The sequence below is a fragment of the Felis catus genome, chromosome D1, assembly GCF_018350175.1.
Source record: "Felis catus isolate Fca126 chromosome D1, F.catus_Fca126_mat1.0, whole genome shotgun sequence".
Taxonomy (NCBI): Eukaryota; Metazoa; Chordata; class Mammalia; order Carnivora; family Felidae; genus Felis; species Felis catus.
This window is the reverse complement of record NC_058377.1, coordinates 88,365,940-88,387,380: the sequence shown is the minus strand read 5'-3', so window position 1 is coordinate 88,387,380 and position 21,441 is coordinate 88,365,940. Positions and strand designations below refer to the sequence as shown.

At 49.1% G+C, this 21,441-nt stretch overlaps 1 protein-coding gene across 3 annotated transcripts in view; it reads left to right on the top strand.

Annotated features, from left to right (window-relative positions):
- Nucleotides 1-21,441, top strand: part of ELF5 (E74 like ETS transcription factor 5) — a 44,142-nt gene that overhangs the window by 13,711 nt on the left and 8,990 nt on the right. For 2 of the 3 annotated variants that reach the window (XM_019812253.3, XM_006937190.4), the window contains exons 2-4: nt 5,011-5,135; nt 15,770-16,003; nt 19,206-19,256. In XM_019812253.3, the coding sequence (XP_019667812.3) occupies nt 5,011-5,135; nt 15,770-16,003; nt 19,206-19,256 (410 nt within the window). Of the gene's footprint in view, nt 1-58; nt 247-5,010; nt 5,136-15,769; nt 16,004-19,205; nt 19,257-21,441 lie in introns of those variants that run through there. The other variant, XM_019812254.3, reaches the window with a different exon arrangement.

Below are 21,441 nucleotides of genomic sequence, written 5' to 3'. Positions count from 1 at the left end.
TTTGGTCACATGCCCAGAGTAAAGTTGATGATCTCTGCCAGGGTCAGGAAGGAATTTTCCTCCTCTGGCAAACTGGCCAAGCCTGGGTGGTTTGCTCCTTCCTCTCTCTCTGGAAGGCTGAGCAGAGGTGCCTGTTTGCTCAGGGCATGGGCACCACACCTGTGATTGCTGCCTCTGACTCCTGTGGGGGCAGGAAGCCCACAGGACTGTCCCTCTGACTGTGCGGACCGTCCCTGTGCATGTTTGGTGAGTGAGCCGGCTCTCAGAAGGGTTAGAAAGCCAGTAGAGGCCTCAAGGATCTGAGCTTCCCTGCTAGCACTGTCTTGTTCCAAAAGGTACCTGTGGCCAGCCTGTCTCGTGCATGGAAGGGAACCCACCTGATTCCCTCCCCTTGTGTGGATTGTGCTTGAGCCTTTCCTACTTACTAGGCAGCTACAAAGGTAGTCGTGGGGGAAACTGATTCCAAAAGCTGTGGGTGTGTTGATGGGCAGTGGGTGAGGGTACAAAGAGCTTAAGGGATCTGGCTAGCCCAGGCAAAGAATATCTAGAGCCCACTGCTAAAAGTAGCGGACATAGGAGGGAAGGGAGAATAGGAAACTGGGGGAACTTGGCAGAGCTGAAAGTTTAATCTCCATTTGTATTGGTTGGATTTTACTCCAACTTAGCGAGCTTGCTTGACCACGGTATCCAGTATCACCAACATGTATGGGTGCGTGTGTACGGGCACATGTCTGGATGTGAAGGTCCATTCAGGTGGGTGCCTGCAGAAAATCATGGGGCCAGGGCACATCTCAGAGCCCCCCTCATCGGTGGGTTCATTTAGTGAATGAAGGATGGAGACACAAGAGGCAGAATCATGGCCCCCAGGCCTGTGTTCTTTCCATGATGACAAACCAGCCAGCACCTCAAAGAACAAAACTGTGTGGCTAGAACAGGAGGCCCAGGACCCTCCTTGGATCTCCCTCTTGTCCTGTGGCTGACTCCAGGTCTAACCCAGGGCTTCTCAACCATGTTTTCATTGTCGTCCCCACTAAGGAGGCTTTATAGATAATGTTTTCATAGTCATTACCACTGCATTACCACCCCCCCCCATAGATACCGTTTATGTGTATCATTTATGTACTGTGGCCCTTCAGAGGACCATGAGACATAATAATGTCTAAGATTTATTTTGACCCCCAAGAACCAATGTTTCCCCTCAGGGGTCAAGGTCACCCCCATTGGGAACACACCGTCAAACTTCAAGCCTGGGCCTACCTATTGCTGGAACTCAATGTACTGGTTGAGAAATGGGGCTTCAAATAGCAGTTCTTTTCCCCCCTACCCTCACCCTGTTCCACCTACGTGAAAGAAATCTTAAGAGCTAAAATGTTCAATTATTGCAAGGACTTTCGAGGGCCTAGGAAGCTAGGCCATGGGGTACCAACTAGTCATTATTCCTGAACTCTCATGCCTTAGCGTATGCTGACGAAGTGGCCAGAGTCTTTTGTGGAAAGACCAGGGTTAATGATACCCCCTCTTACTGTAAGAGCAAAAAAATAGAAATTTTTTTTTAATTTGACACTTTTATAAAAAAAAACATTTTTCCAAGAAGCAAGAAATAATTACAGAAAAAAAAAAATAGCCCGTGGTACACCTGAGAACCCTTTAAGAAAACTTAATGGATATAATTTGTCAGAGAAGGGATTACCAAAAGGAATCAGATCTGATGCTGCGTACAGCAGTAGAGAAATTGCAGGGCAAGTAAGTAGGTTGGTATTAAATGGAAAAGAAACCCTCAAAGGGGGTAAATATCCTACTGATGTAAAATATTCCTGATTTTTTATGATCAAATTCAATTTACCAGATGACTTTTGAGGTGTAAGTGAAGAAGTGCTCACTCCTGCTGTTGTGGTTTTTAATCTGGAAAATTTCTAATTGATGGGGAAGACCTGGGACAGTTTTCTATTTTCTTCCATATAAAGGACACCTCTCCTTTCTCCAAACCTCCCCGTGAAGGTCATGTCAAAGGTCCGCCATCTTCTTCCTCGGTTTTCTGAGACTTTACCTTCAGCCGTCACTTAGGGGAGCTTTTCTGAGGTGGCGTCCAGAATGCAGAAGGGGCTTTGGGCTCCAGCGGCCCTTAGCTCCCTCATAGCTCCCGCCCCCATCCCGTTTCATCCTACCCCCAGCTCAGGATATAAAAGCAGCCAATCCGTGGGAAAATCAGAGTCCAAACTCAGGCAGCCTTGACCTCTGTTTGCTGGCTCCCAGGGGGAGATCCATGAGCATGATAACCCACCAAGCAGATTAACCCTTTCTGGGCATCAGAAAAGAGGCTTCCCAGTGAGGTCTGGTGATTCTCTAATAAAGGCCCATAAAGGGTGCCAGAGCGTGAGAATTTGTACTCGGCTATTTCTCTGTTCTCTGTTAATATCCAAATGTTCGTGCACATTTGATGACGATAACGACGGTAGATCTTCAAGAACCCCCAAAGAATGGGCCTTTGATTCTGGAATCACACAATCCCTGCCCTTCTTAGTATTGAGGTCCATTTGCTAGGTAAGTGTGTTAGGGGTGTGTCTATAGGCAGATGTGACTGTGAGTGTTTCTAGAAAAGAAAGCAGATGGGCCAAAATTCGGAAACCTTAAGCACTCTCTACAACACAATGTTGACACCCATTGACCTTGAGCAAGATACACAAAGTCCCTGGGCCTTAATTGTCTCAACTGTACAATGATGGGGTAAAAGGAAAGATTGGACTAATTCTGGACTTTTCAACATGTGGCATTCACACCACTTACGATACGAGAGCTAGATCTGATCAGAGGTAGGAAAACTTGTACTTAAAGGGCCAGGTAGTTAGTATTTTAGGCTATACAGGCCAAAAGGCAAAATCAATTGTATTAGGTAGGTACTTATATAACCATTTACTATGTAACTATTTACAACTGTAAAATCATTTTTAGCTGTGGACCATTCAAAAATAGGTGGTGGCCTGGAATGGTCCTTAAAGTTGTAGTTCGCTAACCTCTGATTTAGGTGTTGCATGGACCAACAGTTTTTATTTAAATGTCTTTGTTTTTATGCATGTTAAAAGGATACCGACTTTCCATTTATCATGGCGATACCAAGTTTTCCTTTTAAATAAGCTTATTTAAAAGGAAATAAACAAACCTATAAGTAAACAAAAAAGGAGTTGATTTTTTTTAACGGATTAAGTAAATTATCGGGATGGTAGGCAAATGACTAAAGTTTGTGAAACACGGCGCTAGACGGTTAATAAGCTCCTGGCCATCTGAAAATTCTATACGCTCAATGTCCCAAGACCTGGCATCCAGTCTTTGTTCTGACGCTTACCTACCAGCTGTGTGATCTTGAGCTGCTGGGTCCCCTTTGCAAAGTGGGAACAGAAGCACCCTACCTCGTCAACATTATTGTGATAATCAGAAAAGAGAAGTCAGGCAAACAGATTTTTCTAACCCACCAAACATGAATTCTTGTTTTTTTCCCCTAAAATGTGGGAATATGGGAAGCAGCAAACTTGAAAGATGAGACCAGCATGGACAAGAATGCACACGAGTGAGGACCCCCAGCCCATTCCCCCTTTCCAGCCTTGACCAGACGCCTTCTCCCAAATCTCCCTCCTCGCCAGTGTGGGCAGGAAGTACAGCCCTGTGATTAGGACCATGACCTCTTAAATGGGCAAACCCAAATTCCACCACCTGCCAAACAGGTGGTTTGGGGTATGTTACCTGAAATCTTAGAGCATCCGTCTGCATCACTCACACAGAACCACTACCAGAATCTGAATCTGTCTCAGAGTGTTTGTCCCGAGGAGACCCTGAATAATGAATATAAAGTAGTAAAATGCTCAGCACAGAGCCCAACAGGTAGTAAGTGTATGTTCCGATTACCACAGGTCCTCACTCCCTTAACCAAAACCCCGAGGCTAGATGTGCTGCAGAGTTCAGAATCCTTCAGGTAATTAGGAAGGTTTTCCAGTGTATATACTGCAGAATACAGAATATTCCTTCTAGGAATCATAGGAACCATGTGTGTTGTATGTATCATATGAATATTCATCAAGTAGAATAAGTAAAACTATATAGTTATATGTGTTTATACACATATAATATGTCACTTATATACATATACATGTATACATATATTTAGTAGAAGTTTTCTATGCCTGTATACAGACGTATGGATATAATATATACATAGCCGTACATAAAACTGGTTAACGTTAATTTAGAACTGTTTGGCGGCGGGGGGGGGAGCTTTTCTGCTGGAAAATAAGTTTGCACCAAACACACACACATACTTTCAATTTCGGAGCTTTTGGATTTCAGGATTGTAGGTAAGGGTTTGCGGGTATATTAACGTATAGCAATTCTTGCCCAACTTTCAGAAGCAGATCGTTACATAGCATAAGCCAGAGTTCAGGGGTCAGATGTGAGCCGGTAGGAAAAGTAAAGAAAGAAGCAGTATTACATCACAAGAGCCTCTATCTTAAAACCCGAGCTTTGCCACTTACTGGCCATGTTACGTGGGCAACTGTTTTTCAACCCCTCTGCCTATGTTTTCTCATATACACTCTGGGGATAGATGTACAAACCTCACAGGATGTGGCAAGGATTGAATAATGTCATTGTGGCAAGCACTTAGAGGGGTGCCTGGTTCCTAGGAGGCCACATGTTTGTTATTAAAAACCAAGCGTGGGGCCACCTGGGTGGCTCAGTCAGTTAAGCGTCCGACTTCAGCTCAGGTCATGATCTCACAGGTCGTGGGTTCGAGCCCCGTGTCGGGCTCTGTGCTGACAGCTCGGAGCCTGGAGCCTGCTTCGGATTCAGTCTCCCACTCTCTCTGCCCCTCCCCCATTTGCATTCTGTCCCTCTCTCTCTCTCTCAAAAATAAATAAGCACAAAAAAATTTTTTTAAAAATTAAAAAAACAAGTGTGCCCAGCTGGGGGCTCCTGCAGCGTGGCCCTTGTCTGCCTCCTCACAGTCCTCTCCTGCCGTTGCAGGGTGATGTTGGACTCAGTGACACACAGTACCTTCCTGCCCAACACGTCCTTCTGCGACCCCCTGATGTCGTGGACTGATCTGTTCAGCAATGAAGAGTATTATCCTGCCTTTGAGCATCAGACAGGTGCGTACATCCAGAGAAGCCCATCTGAGCTGGGAGAACTGGGGCAGGAGGTGGTGCTGGCCTCCAGGAGGCGGCAAGGCCATGCTGGGGGCCTGAAAATGCCAGCGCTCACCAGTGTGCAGGGCAGAGGACTGGAGGAGGTCTGGGCGACAGGAAGGACAGCTTCTGCAGAGAGGAAAGCACTGGAATCTTCACCCAAACTCCTCCCAGCTCTGTGGCCTTGGGGGCTCCACTAACTTCTTCAAGCCTCATTTTTGCTAGCAGATGATACTGCCAATTTCTTGGAGTTATTATATTTAAACAATGTAGTGGAAAGAAACTCTTAGCCCGGAGCCTAGTAGACTGTTATTGCTTGTTCATTATGGTTTTAGCTAACATTTGCTGAGTACTAGCATTGTTTCAGGCCCTGCACCAAGCACCCACCCCATCCTTATAGAAGACCTAAGAGAAACAAACAATTATGATTTCCATTTTATGGATGAAGAAACTGAGGCACAGAGAGGTTAAGCGAGTTGTACGAGGTCTTAGGGTTGGTTAAGCTTCACACGAGTTGACTTGAGCACCTGTTCCCTTAACACTCCTACATGGTCATCTTACAAATGATATTACCGTGTGGTTATTGATATTAATATTGCTGGCTTTCTCTGAGCTTCTATTTCTTTATCCCTAAAGATGATGAGAAACTCTCTGAGGATTAAAGGAGCCAAATTGCGTACAATATGCAGCTTTGCACAAAGCAAATGTTCAGTAAACACGAATCCCTGCACTGACCCCCAGGCCTCCCTACCCCCCCCCCCCATCCTCTCTTGGCTGGTCTTCTCCACCTAAAAAGGAAGCATGGGGCCTTATGCAAATCTGCCAAAGGGAAGCCAGCTGAGCTTTGCCCCAGAATCTTTCTGAGGGCCTCTGTCCCCAGGTGCTCGGGTGACTGCACATCACAGCAAACCTGGCAGACGGCTATCGCGGCAGGTGCACACCCTGAGGCTGGTGATGCGAGTCCCAATCAAGCTGTCAGTCCTCGCGGGGCCTTAACCCTGTGCATCCCAGCTTGGCGCGGTCCACACTCAGGGGCAGGAAGCAGGTGGGTCCATCAGAGGCCACGCCTCTGAGGATGCTGCAAAATGTCCCCCACTGGAAGGAAGCCCCTGCCTCCAGGCCGGGGGCCAGGGCCACACAGACAGACTTGAGGCACTCACCTCCATAATCCAGTCCTGCACGGGCTCCCAACACCGACCCATGCATACACGCATGCACATGATGCCTCTCACTCTATCTGAAGGGTCCTGAGTCAGCCAGATACATATTGCAATTCTCCTTAAGGCCTAGAAGCACCTCGTTTCCTGAATTTGAAGGAAGAAAGTGAAGGCTTACCTGTCCGCCTCATCTCCCCATATGCCCCATGATGGAAGGACCCAGAGAGGAGGTCCTTCCCTCCACCCATGCATGACCCAGACCTGCCATCCTGGGAGCCCCCTCTCCCTGCCTTCTCTGCCAGGTGGCAGCTGGGGTGGCGGCGGGAGGAGATGACCTCAGCTGCCTGCCCCGGGGAAGTGTTGCAGGCATTGGAACAGTTTCTGGGGTCATCAAGAGCTTGGGCTTTGGAGCCAGGCATCCTAACTGTGAAGTCTGGCTTTGATATTTAATAACTGTGCCGTCATAATTTCTTGTGCCTCAGTCTTCTCATCTGTAAGGTGGAGATAGCTATAACTCCTACCTCGTAGAATTGTTGCGAGGGTGACTTGTTAATATATGTGAAGTGTTTGGGACACAGTCAGGCACAGGATAAGCACACACACGCGTTTAAAAATGAAGGACTGGCGGACGCCTGGGTGGCTCAGTCGGTTGAGCAGCAGACTTCAGCTCAGGTCATGCTCTCGCGGTCTGTGAGTTCAAGCCCTGCGTCGGGCTCTGTGCTGACAGCTCGGAGCCTGGAGCCTGTTTTGGATTCTGTGTCTCCCTCTCTCTGACCCTCCCCCATTCATGCTCTGTCTCTCTCTGTCTCAAAAATAAAATAAACATTAAAAAAATTTTTTTTAATAAAAATGAAGGACTGGGGCGCCTGGGCGGCCCAATCATTTAAGCACCCAACTCTTGATTTCGGCTCAGGTCACGATCCCAGGGTCGTGAGATCAAGCCCCACATTGGGCTCAGCACTCAGCGTGGAGCTTGCTTGGGATTCTCTCTTCCTCTCTCTTTCCCCCTCCTCCACTCAAGCTCTCTCTTCCTAAAAAATAAATAAATGAAAACGAAGGACTACTTTCAGTTTGGAAGATGAGAAAGTGGTGCTTTCACCACAGGCAGTGGTGATGCACAATAATGTGAATGTACTTAATGCCACTCTATCTACACTTGAAAAGGGTTAAAATGGTAAATTTTAGGTCCATTTTACCACAGTAAAAACAAAACAAAACAAAACAAAACTGAAGGGTTAACAGAAGTGATCACCAATAAGATTGCCGATAGGGCTGAAATCCAACAGTCGTACATAAAAAGACTGAGGCCCCTGCATTTCCATCAGTGTAACAAGGGGATGGACCAGGTCTTTGCTAGAACCCTTTCCAGAAGCTTCTCTGATTCCTGCACCACAGATGCAGCCTTCTTCTCCCACCACCCATTGAGAAAATATAAAGTCCCACCAAAGCATGCGGCCAGCGAAGACAAGATATCCTCCAGGAGTGACCGAGCTCCCAAATACTCCCGGCTTTGGAGTTGCCACCTGCCCGCCCTGGATTCCAGAAGTTGCTGAATGTCTCTGACCTCCCAAAGGTGGTCAGAGAAGCTGGATGGGAAAGGGTAGCAGAGCGCTTCCCCAGGCACTGCATGGGCCCTGGAGGCCCTGGCTCTCCCGCCGGTGGGAGGAGTGACCAGCAGGGCCTCTCTCTGTCCTTTCTCACCCAGAGAGGTGACGCGTCCGTCTGAGTGTCTGCAGCCCTCTCTGAGAAGGATGCAGCACGGTCACCTCTGGACACCACCCTGCAAACTTCCTGTACTCCGTGGCCAGTGAGACCTCTCTGCAGCCTCCATCTTGAATTCGCAGTTGTCCCAATGCGAGCCTGGCTGACGCTCTCACTGACCACCAGCACCGTGACCTTGGCGGGGTTTTTTTCTAACATCTCTGGGATATGCCTTCCCAGCTGGGACGGCCTTTGCCTCTTAGGGTTGGCAGGACGGATAGTTCACATAGAAAGCGTTTCGTCAAACGCCAGGCACTTGGGAGGTGCTCACCGTTGCCAGGAACACCTCACGGTCCTGCTCCTCTCTTCAGTTTCCGCAGCGAACAAAAGCAACAAAGGTCTCCTTCTCATCCGTTCCGATTCAGAGTTTGACAGCTTCGATACTTGGAGACCAAAGGGAAAGAAAAGGAGAAAGAAAGGGTGTGCCCGCCGGACCAACGATGTCTACAAGAGGGCAGAGAGGAATAATCAGCTCAGTCAGGAAAACCAGCTGTTTTCACAACCTTTTCAAATGGCCTTAGCAGACAGCAGCTGAATTTGTGCCCTCCCGGTGCTAACCACAAAGGGTCCGACCTGCTCTTCGAAGCGCGCCTTCTGTGTGGGGAGTGGATGGTCACAGATTGCAACATACCCTAGGGTTTCATTCACTCGCCCTGGCGTTCCCTCCTGCCCCCTTAAACTAAAGGACTGCAAATACTGGACAATTTTATCCAAGCGTGGCAGGCGTGCTGCATATATTTTACAAGCATAGGAGGCTTCGTGAAAGATTTCCCCGCTCAAGCGCTGACAAGCCACGGAGTATCCTGGCCCCGCGCTGAGCTTTGGCACTCCATCCTGAACCTCCACAGGCCCACACGCCACCCTCCCGCCGTTTGGCGGGGTCGCCACACCACCAGGCGGTACCCCCTCTGCTCTGGATTCTGGTTTATACTTTGTCGGCAGCAGCGGTTTCTAGATCGGGGCAGTTCTGGGGGTTCCTGAGAGGTCCCTCGGGGACCTCAGGTGACAGTTGGGAAGGCCAGGCTCTGGCTCCCCCTCCCATCCCCACGCACCTTAAAGACAGTACAGCACGGTGGTCGCTAAGCCTCAGGTGTAGACGCGGAAGTACACGTACCCGACCTACTGCTGGCTCCGCTGCCTACTCACTATGCGACCTGACAAAGGGATTTCACCTCTCTGTGCCTTACTTTCTTGGTTTACTTTGTAAAATGGGCGAGGTGATCTAGGACCTGGTGGCACAGTGTGGACGATACCACGGGCACAAAGAGTCCGGTATGTTAACTGCTACATCCTAACACTCGTGCGTCAAACTATTGTTACACCGGGGGAAATTTTATTTACATTTTTTTGATGTTTTTATTTATTTTTGACACAGAGAGAGGAGGAGCTGGGGAGGGGCGGGGAAAGATGGAGACAGAAACCGAGGCAGGCTCTGTGCTGACCGCAGAGGGCCCGACGCGGGGCTCAAACTCGTGAGCCATGAGATCATGACCTGAGCCGAAGTTGGATGCTGAGCTGACTTAGCCACCCAGGCGCCCCTGGGAAATTTTATTTAAAGAAAGAACTTTATCTGAAAAGGTGCAAAACCTTTTGAATATTAATACACGGAAGATCAGGGAGAGAGGCATGTGGGTCCCATGTGGGCTTTTTCTAAGCAAGATTCGTGTGCTGGGTATAGAAGTCTGAGAGCGCACGCAAAATAGAGTCTAAGAATTTCTAAGTCAAAACCAGATAAATAAACAAAATCCACTGAAAAGTGGGAGATGAGCCCGTGGCAGTGATCACAACCCCACGAGCACCCCCTAGAGACAGACCTCAGCACTCACCACCGCTACCCTATCTGGCACACACCTGAGCCTCCTGGGCAGTTGTGGCCTCAGGACCACTCAGGGCTCGCTGCTCCCTGTCCCTTCCTAGCCCCACATGCCCCAGGCCACAGCCCTTTGTTGATAGCCACCAGCCCTTCCAGTGTTTTTCCCATCCAGTTTCTTACGCTGCTCCGGGCTTCCCTCCCATTCCACCATCTCATGGTCTAAATCATTCCACAGCCTTGGAAGGAATGCTAAGAAGGGCTCTTGGATGGAGTTTGACCATCTCTGGGAGGAAACCTGGAAACAATTTATCATTTCAGGCTTCCTCCCTCATAAAGTCCTTCCTTTCGGTGACAAAGCCACAATTGATGGTGCCCCCGTGCTACCCAGTCCACTCACCGGCTCTCTTCAGTGCAGCCCCAGGCAAAAAACTTTCCCAACTCCCTATGCTAATAAATCATGCTAATTATGGTCCAGGCTGTCTAACTCGGGCCTCCTCTGACCCAGACTGTCTGCCTCCCCACGCCGAGCCCTGGGCTTGCTTTGTTCTGCTTCTCCTCAGCTAGACTGAAGCTCTGGTAAGGAAGACCTCATTTCCCTGAGAACACAGTCCCAAAATAGTAACAAATTACAGGTAACTTCCATTGAAGGCTTACTGCCGTCCAGATAACTGGGCTACGTTCTTTACAGGCATTTCTTTTCCTTTTCACAGCAAACCTTCTAAGAGGTAGGCACTATTATTATTCTTGTTTTACAGAAGGAAGCTGGGGTCCAGAGAGGTTAGGAAGTTAGGATTGCACAGCTAATATGCTGAAGAGTCAGGACTGCAAATCAGGAAGGTCCATGCCGCAGCTCCAACTCAGCTAATCCACACAAATCCCTTCCAGGTCTTTTTCTTCAGGTCCCTTCCACATCAGGTTAGTTGACGGGACAGTTAGAATGGAGGATGGAAACAAGGGTCTGATTGAATCCAGGAGCTGGCAGGTTCATTTAGTTTCACAAACCTTCTCATCGAAGTTCCCCGATCAGCAGAGGAGAAAGACCAAGTTCTCCTACAAAGGGTCTGGGAACATAACTCAAAGCTCGAAGTTCAAACTACTTTTACAGTCTGCAGATTTCACATTGTGTTGCATAGCAAAGAAAAGTCAAAATCTCCCCCCACCTAGATTTTTGCTTTAAGTGAGGCTCCAAAATAACGAATAGTGTTGGCTCCAGAATTTCTATGTAGGAAGGGCTTGGGGGCAGCAATTCATGTGGAAGAGATGGCAAAGGGACTCACCTAGACTTTTTTTTTAAGAGCACTTGGTGTAAGATTGAGAAGACAGCAGGTGTCTGTAACAAAGAATGGAAGTAGTGGATTAATGGACCCATTCTCTGGCATTACCATCGGAGATGCCCAGACATTAATCATGTGGGCCCCCTTACCCTTGGCACCCTCTGTGGGGATTTAGCCCCTGCCCCTCCACCCCAGTGGGGAAGCACGGGTCTCATGTGCATCCTGAACATCAAGCATTTTACAAAACCACACAGTGTCCCCACATTTTGGACAGCATTGGTTGCTTAACTCCTGCTGGCAGTTCAAGGACAAATTAGCTTGCTTTATAGTATAACTTCCTTTGTTTTCATAAAGAAAATAAATCCAAGTCTCTGGAAAGGAACAAAGCTGCCGACCTACACACACACACACACAGACACACGCAGAGAACCTATTAGAAGTATTTGAGGAAATACAAAGTAGTGCTATGGGTAGCCCCCGTACTAACAAGTATAAATGGATAGTATTTAATGAGCACTTACTACATAAACGCCTGCCTCTCTTCTAAGTGTCTTCCATGGACATTCGCTGCTGACCATGTGGGCATGTGAGTGTGCCAGCCCAGCTCTACAAGGTTAAGTCTTCCCTCTGAGTTTATATATACCGCAGGTTATAGCATCACTTGTGAGAACTACCCCCCAACCACGACCAGAATTGCTGAAAACTCCCTTAGCTGCTCAGTTCTTCCTCCCAGCGTAGCTGGCCCTTGAACAAATGTCCTGACCCACTTCCAACTTCAAAGTTGCTGGCTGAGTCTGATGTTTACTAGTGGCCTGTGGACATTTAGATTAAGTCTTCCAGGCAGGAGATGTCATTTGCACACATAGGCAGTAGGGCTTATGCTCAGCTTCCCCAAAGAGTTTAGATTACTTTATAAATGCTAGATGCATTGAGAAAAACGCTTTGTATTTCCAGACAACACACCTATTAAAGATAATATATTCTGTGGGTGCATTACCCTTTCCTTTCTTAAAATTTACTTTTAATTTATTTTTAAATTTTTTTAATGTTTATTTTTGAGAAAGAGAGAGACAGAGAGACAAAGCATGAGCAGAGGAGGGGCAGAGAGAGAGGGAGACACAGAATCCGAAGCAGGCTCCAGGCTCTGAGCCATCAGCACAGACCCCAATGCAGGGCTCAAGCCTAAGAACTGTGAGATCATGACCTGAGCCGAAGTCAGACATTCAACTGACATTACGGTTTTTTTATTTTTTGTTTTCAGTTCACACCATTTAATGTTTATTTATTTTGGAGAGAGAGAGCACAGTTGGGGGAGGGACAGAGAGAGAGGGAGACACAGAATCCGAAGCAGGCTCCAGGCCCTGAGCTGTCAGCACAGAGCCCAACGCGGGGCTGGAACTCGTGAACCTCAAGATCATGACCTGGGGCGAAGTCAGACGCTTACCCGACTGAGCCATCCAGGGGCCCCACCCTTTCTTTTATTTGCCCTGAGTTCATGTCTTTCAGGTGGCAAAAGAGTCTTCTTCATGCCATTCTAAAGATTGTAAATCTGGTCATCATCAGTCTCTCATCCTCTTTCTGATTTTTTAAACCTTTTTAAACTAAATTTTATACATGTATGATATTATACATATATACGTAAATTTCACATTATCTTATATTTTACATATTACACGCTAGACATAAATTTTTTATGTATAGCATACCATACACACACACACACACATATGTGTGTGTGTGTGTGTGTGTGTATAATTATCATGTGCGTTTATGCCTTCAGTATGCCTTCATCCAAATCTTTTTTAGTCAGTCTTTGAGATGTGTCCGACTGGGTCCTCCTCAACCGAGGACAGTGAGGCATGATACGATGCAAGATGGAAGAGTTGATGTGGACCTAACTCCTTTACTGACTACCCACATGGCCTTAGTAGAGTCACATAGCCTCCCAGAATCTCCTTTTTCTCAACTATAAAGTGGGGACAATAATCCTTGGTCATTCAGCCAGTCAGTTCCACTCACTGAGCACCCACAGCGGGGTAGGCCAGACCGCGTGCACTCCTGACTCAGGGTGAGCAAAGCAGAGGTGGCCAGCCATGTGGAGTTCAACGTTTGGGGTGGGGGGGGGCGGCAGTGGTTAGGCATGAATCCTTCTGAGAAGGACACCTGAGGGGGCTGTGCAGACGTGGGAAGGCTCCCTGAGATGGGGGAGTGAGCTGTGGTCTTGAGGATGAGCAAGAATTAGTTAGGAGAGGGTAGATGGAGACCTTGTTCTGGCCCAGGAGCAATCCTGAGGGAGCCACAGGGGAGAGGGTGAGGAGGGGCCAGAGGAAACAGGCCTTCCTCACCCCCGTCAGCCTCATCGCTGCACCCCTCTAGTGAGGACAGGACCATGGAAACACACGGCAACCAGAAAGCGCCCCATGATGCTGACTCTCTTTGCCCTCTGTGTAGTGAGAACAGCCATTTTCCTCTCAGCTCCGGGGGCTGTGGGAAGGCCTTCCCTGAAGAGAGCCCGCCATGCTTGGCTCTGGCTCTGGCTTTCCTCCAGGGGGAGCCGCACACAAAGCCTGCTCTGTGGGTGAGCTTCAAAGGAGAGAGCTGAGGGGAACAGAGCCTGCCAGCAACACCTCCTCGTGTCAGTGCCCACCCCCACCCAAGCATTTCTCCGAATCCTCCAGGCCCTTTAGCGTCCAGAAACAACATGGCCCTCTTCACGTGCCAAAGAAAATAACAAGGGGGTGGAAGTGGAAAGAGGAGGGAATGGAGACTTGGCGAAACCTTTCCACGGAAAGAAATAAACTGTATCCTCCAACTGTTGCACACCGATAGCCATCTCCGTTGGGGACTCAGCTAGGGACCAAGGGTGGAAGAATTTCAAGGCTCATAAACATCCCTCATCAGAATACCAGGAATGTCAAAGGCCCCCGAGGTTTACTCAAGCCAGAAATCAGTAGATGAAAGCACAGACCAGACAGGGGAATGGCTGCCCTATTTTCCCAGTAGACCCTATTGGCCCCAAGGTGCCCCTCACGGGCCAGTGGGCGGGCCGCAGCCAGCGACCAGCAGGCAAGAAGTGAGGCGGCCTCCTGGTTCTCCTCACCCACCAGGTAGAGGCAACAACATTGATCTCGACCATCTTGACAGACTACCGACCCTTTATCCACACGCATATAAAATTCTGATTACAAACTTAAATGAAAACAAATCTATTGTTTAAGTTGACCACCCCTCAATCCACTCCATGGTAGGGAAAGAGATTTCTGGAAGGGCTCTGAGTTTTAGGGGGAGCCTCAGTTTCCCCCTCTGTGAAGTCGCCTGATCATTCCTATTTGGGAGGATTTGAGGCCCCTGAGAAGCTGACGCACCAGGGGTGCTTGAGGAGCTCCTGAAGGAGCAAGACTCCTGACAGGCAGCGAACATCTCTCTTGCCTTGGATTGGAAGCTCCGTAGATTCACTGGGGACAGTGGCAGCAAATGCAGCGTTTATGGGGGAGTCGGAATAGCCTCATTGACATTTGCTGTGGAGTCTAACTCTGAGTGACGCTTTCTGTCGTCGACACGGCCCGAGCCAGTCACTGTGCCATCCTCTACGTTCTGCCTTTCTCCTCACTTTTTCCACACTCGTCTGCCACCCTTTCCTCCTGGCATTGGGACAGAGCTGTTGAGCACCCAGTCTCTGTTCCAAGCCAAGCATGGCCCCTTCCCAGCCTCCCAGACAAGACGGTGCCCACTTCTCTCTGGGTCTGTACGGGGCTCCTCTGACGGAGTGACGGGGCTCTGGCCTCAGGGTAGAAAAGCATCATCAAAACCACAGAAGCAACAATACAATCAACTCCCCCACGTCTCTCTTCCCCAGAGGAGACCGCTAAGGTGATCCAAGCTCTGTCGGACTGCGGGCAATGTCTCACCAGCTCGAACCCTCGGCCCTAGATGACCAGAAACAGCGCACAAACCAACAGCTAGTGTTGGCAACCGTTGTAAGAGCAGAGGGGATCAACTCAGCTTCAGGTTGTGTCTGGCACACAGTCAGCATTTAATAACCATTGAATTGTTGATAGTTTCCTGGGCGCTACACAGCCTATATACGTTAACTCCAAATTGCATCACAGCCCTGTGAGTTGGGCATATGATACCTATTTTACAGATGAGGAAACTGAGGCTTGAATGTCTATGGACCCTGCCCAAGTCGCAAGCAGCCAAACCAGGGTTGGAACCCGGGCTCGTCAGGCCCCAAAGAGTGTGCTCTTGATAACCTGTTGTCTGAAACCGAACCACTGAAGGGCCTTGTTCTCCCCTTCTCTGCTACTTCTCCTCTTTCTAAGCATCGAGACTAGGTCCAGGCACTCCCAAGCCATGACTGGGTTTCTCACCCGTCATCCTCTCTCCTGCCCCGACGTCCACCTGTAAGATCCAGTCTCTTCTGGGTTTTGCAGTGGAGTAGGTAACCTGGGCCCCAGAGCACCCCAAAGCCAGAGGCTCTTTTAACTCACAGCAGAGGAGTGGGGGTGTTAACACAACCGAAGCCTCCTTCGGGGGCCCTCTAGAGGCTTCCCTGGGGGCGGCTGTCCCTCACTTCCCTCTCTTCTGGCGTAGCCTGCGACTCCTACTGGACGTCCGTCCACCCCGAGTACTGGACCAAGCGCCACGTCTGGGAATGGCTCCAGTTCTGCTGTGACCAGTACAAGCTGGATGCCAACTGCATTTCCTTCTGCCACTTCAACATCAGCGGCCCGCAGCTGTGCAGCATGACTCAGGAGGAGTTCACCGAGGCGGCCGGCCTCTGTGGGGAGTACCTCTACTTCATCCTCCAGAACATCCGCTCGCAAGGTCAGTGTCCAGAGGGCCGGGCCTCCAGGGGAGGGGCCCGGGACTGGGACCGAATGACCCCATGATGTGACTCACACGGCAAAATCTCATTCGCCGGAACTCTCTGTTCACTAACATCCCCGTCACCAAAACCTCTCAATACCTGCAAGTTCTAGTTTGCTAGGATTAGAGATCGCAGGTCAGAGGGAGCAAGTTAAGGGGAAGCAAGTATGTTCATTAAGATTTGCAACCATAAACCATGGAAGAAGAGGTTTCTGCTTGACTTTTCATTAAGCAGAAGGAGGAGAAAGTTAACTAGACCCTTTCCCTTCCCATTTCCAGAGGAGTCCGATTCATTGACATTTCGTGATCACTTTCCTAACGGTCAAGGAGAAACAGCCAGAAGGTGGCGTCAGTGGCATTCTTTAACATTTCAACAGGCCCCGCAAGAGCGGAATGTTGAACAGGTGTTTTAAAACTGGATAGGTTTCTTTTCGAGAACGTATAATTCTGTATCCCCACGTCACAGATAAAGGAACTATGGTCCCAAGCCATTAAGTGACTTCTCCGATGTCATACAGCAAACAGGGTTGATTCATGGAAAATCAATAGAAAGCAAAGGCTTTGAGTTCAGAAAGACCTGTGTTCCAATCCTGACTCCAACACTTTGGAGCCATAGGTCCTCTGGCAAAGGGCTTGCCCTCTATGGATTTCCATTGCCTCGTCTGTACCCTGGGATAATAATACACCTTCACAGGTGACAGGTTTCAGTGAAACATTGCCTGGAGCAGCATAAAAAAGTGTAAATGCAATAAATGGCAGCTGGTTTTGTTTTGTTTTTTTTTTTTGTCATTATGCATATAACCAAGGGGAAGAGATTTTTAAAAATAAAGGAAACATATTTCAGCTCAATTTTAAGAAAAGACATTTCTAAAGGTTAGCACCTTTTTTGGGGGGAAGACTGCTTCAGAATATACTCAAGGTAGGAAGCTCCCCATCACTGGAGATAATCAAGCAGTCTAATAGCCCCCTGATCGATGGGGGTGCTGGGGCAGGGATTCCTGTCTGGGCAGAAAACCACAGAAGACCTTCCAACTCTAAGAATTCTTTGCTTTCCCCTTGCTCTCCCCAATCATGAGTGCCTGAGGGCGGGCAAGCTATAGATGTTGGCCCTGGGGCACTGCTCAGCTTCTGTCCTGGGAGCCACGACCCATCGGGGGCAGGGAAGGGACAAAGAGACCTGCTGTCCATTGTTGTCCAGTCCTGGCTTCTTTAGCCAGTGACAGTGCCCTGCCAGGAGCAGTGGTCTGGGCGTAGAGTGGGCCCTCCCTGAAAAGGGGAAAGTCTGAGTAAATCACAGCAGCTCAGAGTAGAGCTCCAGGCTCCAGCACCTTCTGACGGAACCTCTTTGCATGAGAACCCCTAGGCCACAGAGAGGGAGGTGTCCTATCCTGGAAGAGGATGCAGCTTGGCATTGCCAGCCTTAGCCAAACATCATGTCCATCAAGTTTGTCTCCAGGCCCCCAGCAGCCACTGTGCTGGGGTCTCTTAGCATGGGGTACCTCCCTTCCCTGACACTCGTTACAACCCCAAATCCCTATTCCTGGTGCCATCGCCTCAGGGTCTGTGCAAAACAAGCCCAAAACAATTGTTTTTCAAACAGACCATATTTGGCTCCTTCTTATTCTGAGGAATCCCTGGAGTCACAAAGCCAACTCTAACGGGGGAATTTCAGGCCAGCAACGTTCTTCAAGCAGGAATGTGTGCTGTGTATTGTGAACTGAAGTACACGTTTTGTGACCAGACTTCACAGTGGCCCAATTTGCCTGGGACGCATCGTTTTCACCTATTATCCCAGAGTAGTTGTTACTAGCACTGTCTTTCATTCTCAAAAGTGCCTGCATTTGGATAATTAATTAATTCTATGGTGATCTGGTTATTATCTAGTTTAGGCCTTCTATTACTGCACAGATTAGGACTCTGGCAGAATAGGACACAGAAGGGCCGCCTGGGTGGTTCGGTCGGTTAAACGTCCAACTTCGGCTCAGGTCATGATCTCCTGGTTCGTGAGTTCAAGCCTCCCGTTGGGCTCTGTGCTGACAGCTCTGAGCCTGGAGCCTGCTTTGGATTCTGTGTCTCCCTCTCTCTTTCTGTCCCTCCCCTGCTCGCGCTCTGTCTCTCTCTCAAAAATAAACACTAAAAAAAAATTTTTTTTGAGGAAAAAAAAGAATAGGACACAAAACAAGTAAGTTTTGACAGCGGGAGGAGCTACAGGGCAGCGTAGGACCCAGCGTGCTGTCCGGTTCGGAGGTATCTCAGTAAGATTTAAGGGCCTGGAAACCCGGGGACGCTGGTTGCTGGAAGATAGGTCAGCAAGGAGTGCGGGGGCCACAGTGGAGGTGGAGTGGGTCCCTCATCGGTTAATCCTCTATCCTGTGCTCTGGTGGCCCTGTGGGCAGAGCGGACCGAGGTGTCCCGGCCGAGCAGAACCCATCAGAAAATGGCGCTAGGAATAAACAGTCCCAAATGTGCCCTGTCCCGGCCTCCTGAGTCAGTGGAAGTTGGTGCTCACTGGCCACCAAGCTAGGACAGAGGTGTCCTTTTTCCTGTACTGCTACATGATAACTTGATTGGAAACTCCGAATTCACCCCCAACTCACCCCATGCTTCAGAGGAGCAAACCGAGGCCCCAACATGGCCCCCCAAATCCTTGTTAAAGCCTCTCAGCGGGCCTTGCACTTCTTTGGGCCTCCTGCGTCCATTTTCCCCTGTGACCAGCACGTAGCAGGCATTTAAATCCCCAGAGGATTAGAGGCTACATCATAGACCACAGACCCTGAGAGCGGAAGGGGGACTCAGTGGTAGTTTTGTCACCTGTGGCCAGTGAGGAACACGAGCCTGGAGACTGAGTGACTGGCAAGGTCCCACTGGGGTCAGTGACAAGGTCCAGCTCAGAGTCCAGGCCTGCTTGGAAAATCCTAGAGGCTGCTGGAATACATGGCCCTGGGGCCCTCTCCAGGAGGCCTTTAAAAACCAGGAGACTGTCATCTCCCAAGGATGGCTTCAGGGTGGCCCAATTAGTGCCAGGTGGTCTCCAAGTTTCTTTCTGAAATAAAACTACCCCACAGAGAGGACAGCTGTCCCCCCTTCTCCCCGCACCCCCTCTCCTGGCCAGGGAACCCAGGATTATGGTGCGGTTTGTGGACTTCTTTTTCTTTCCTAGGTTACTCCTTCTTTAATGACACAGAAGAGACCAAGGCTGCCATCAAAGACTGTAAGTAACCAAGTTCAAGCTGCCCAAGGCTGTGCTGAGGCTGCTATTGGGCACGGGGGCTTGATGGGCCTTTTGTGACCACGTTGAAAAGCTGATGACCTAGAAATGGTCACAGACCAGGAGAAGACAGCAGGGAGAAATGTGGTGGGCAGAGCACGGGGCTTGGATTTATGGATTCCTTGCCCTCCCCAGCCTCAGTGTCCCTATCTGTAAAATGGAGTGGCCCTCGCCAGGTCGTGGTGAGTTGGAGAAACAGTGCACATGAAGTGGCTGGCAGATGCCAGCGACTTGGACGCTCCAAACACTGGTATCTGTGAGCAATAATCATCATAATTACTAGCCATGGGGGCCTTGTAGCTGCAAATGTCTCTCAAGATCTGAGCTCACTAAGCAGTTTTCAATTACAAGGGGATGGAGGACCTACAAGAGCCCTATTGATTCTGAAAATTAACCCTCACAGTTTCACTTTTGCAGACGGAGGTTTAGGAAAGGGAACTTTGGAGCTTTCTTTTTAATTTTTTAATGTTTTATTTATTTTTAAGACAGAGAGAGACACAGCATGAGTGGGGATGGGGCAGAGAGAGAGGGAGACACAGAATCTGAAGCAGGCTCCAGGCTCTGAGCTGTCAGCACAGAGCCCGACGCGGGGCTCAAACTCACGAACTGTGAGATCATGACCTGAGCCGAAGTTGGACGCTTAACCGACCGAGCCCCCCAGGCGCCCCTGGAGCTTTCATTTTTTTAAAGATGATGATGGTTATTACTTTTAGTTGCCAAGTCCCACACAACGGCCCTGGCTTGGGAACTAAGAGGAGATGTGGGTGCTAGATCCTGGGCAGGCCCCTTCCCTCCATAGACTTTGCTCCTTCATCTACAGAGACAGGACAGAGCATATGGGTACTGCTGAGGCCTCTGAGGGGCAGACACAGACAGATGGGTTCTTATGACTTATTGTTTCTGTTCTGAAAGTCCCAAGCAATCAACTGAGGATTCAGGTTATCTGGTTAATGAAGGGTTTTTTTAAATTAATTTTTTAATGTTTGTTTATTTTTGAGGAGAGAGAGAGAGAGACAGAATTCAAGCAGTGGAGGGGCAGAGAGAGAGGGAGACACAGAATCTGAAGCAGGCTCCAGGCTCTGAGCTGTCAGCACAGAGCCTGATGCAGGACTTGAACCCATGAACTGCGAGATCATAACCTGAGCCGAAGTCGGGCACTTAACCGACTGAGCCACCCAGGCGCCCCATGAAGGGTTTTTTCATTCAGAGTTTTAGTGCAGGAATAGCTGCATCCATGAACCACATTCTGTAGGCTTACAGAGGCCCGAGGTGCCCCATGGACCCCAGTGGACCTCACAAGAGCAGGTCTGCCTTCCATGAGGCATCCCTGCATTCAGGCCTCAGAGCATAGCCTCATCCCTGTCTGGGAACAAAGCTCCCATGGAGCTTCCCAGCTCCACTAGAATCCTTCCGCAGCAGTCTGCAGGGTGCAAACCCAGCTGTCTCCACCCAGCCCAGGCCAGGAGAAGCCCCTGGAAGAAATGAGCCCACTGAGGCCCAGGGACAGGCACCTGCTGTATTCCTAAGCAGCAATGAGTCTGACCTGCCTGACCCTTTCTCAGGGGTCAGTGTCTCTACCTATAAATGGGTGTCTTTTTGCCAACCTGCCTTCCTCACAGCTTGGAAGAGATAGCGTGTCGTAAGTTCTTTAGAAGAAGTTGTTACATGAGTATACAACTAGCCCCAATTAGAGTCATTGCTATTATAATAATGGCAGCTAGCATTTACTGAGTGCTTACAAAGAGCTGGGCCCTGTGCTAGAATCTTTATAGACATTGTTTTAGGTAATCTTTTCAATAACTCTGTAAGACAAGACCTAGTACTACATAGGAACTAAAGCTTAGAGGTTAAAGGTTAGGAAGGTGAGCAGCCCAGGTGTGTCTAAATCTGAAGCCCTTAACCCCTACTCTCCTACCCATTCCTTTCTTTCCCTTTTTTTTTTTAATTTTTAAGTTTTTTTAATTTAATCCCCCAGGCACCCCTTTTATTTCCCTTTTCATTCATTCATTCATTCAACAAATATTTATTGAACACCTACTATGAGCCAGGTCCAGGCACTTACTATGTGCCATGGCTGCACTGATGAGGATAACTTTGGTCTTGCCTTCATAAAGCAAGAGAGGGAGAG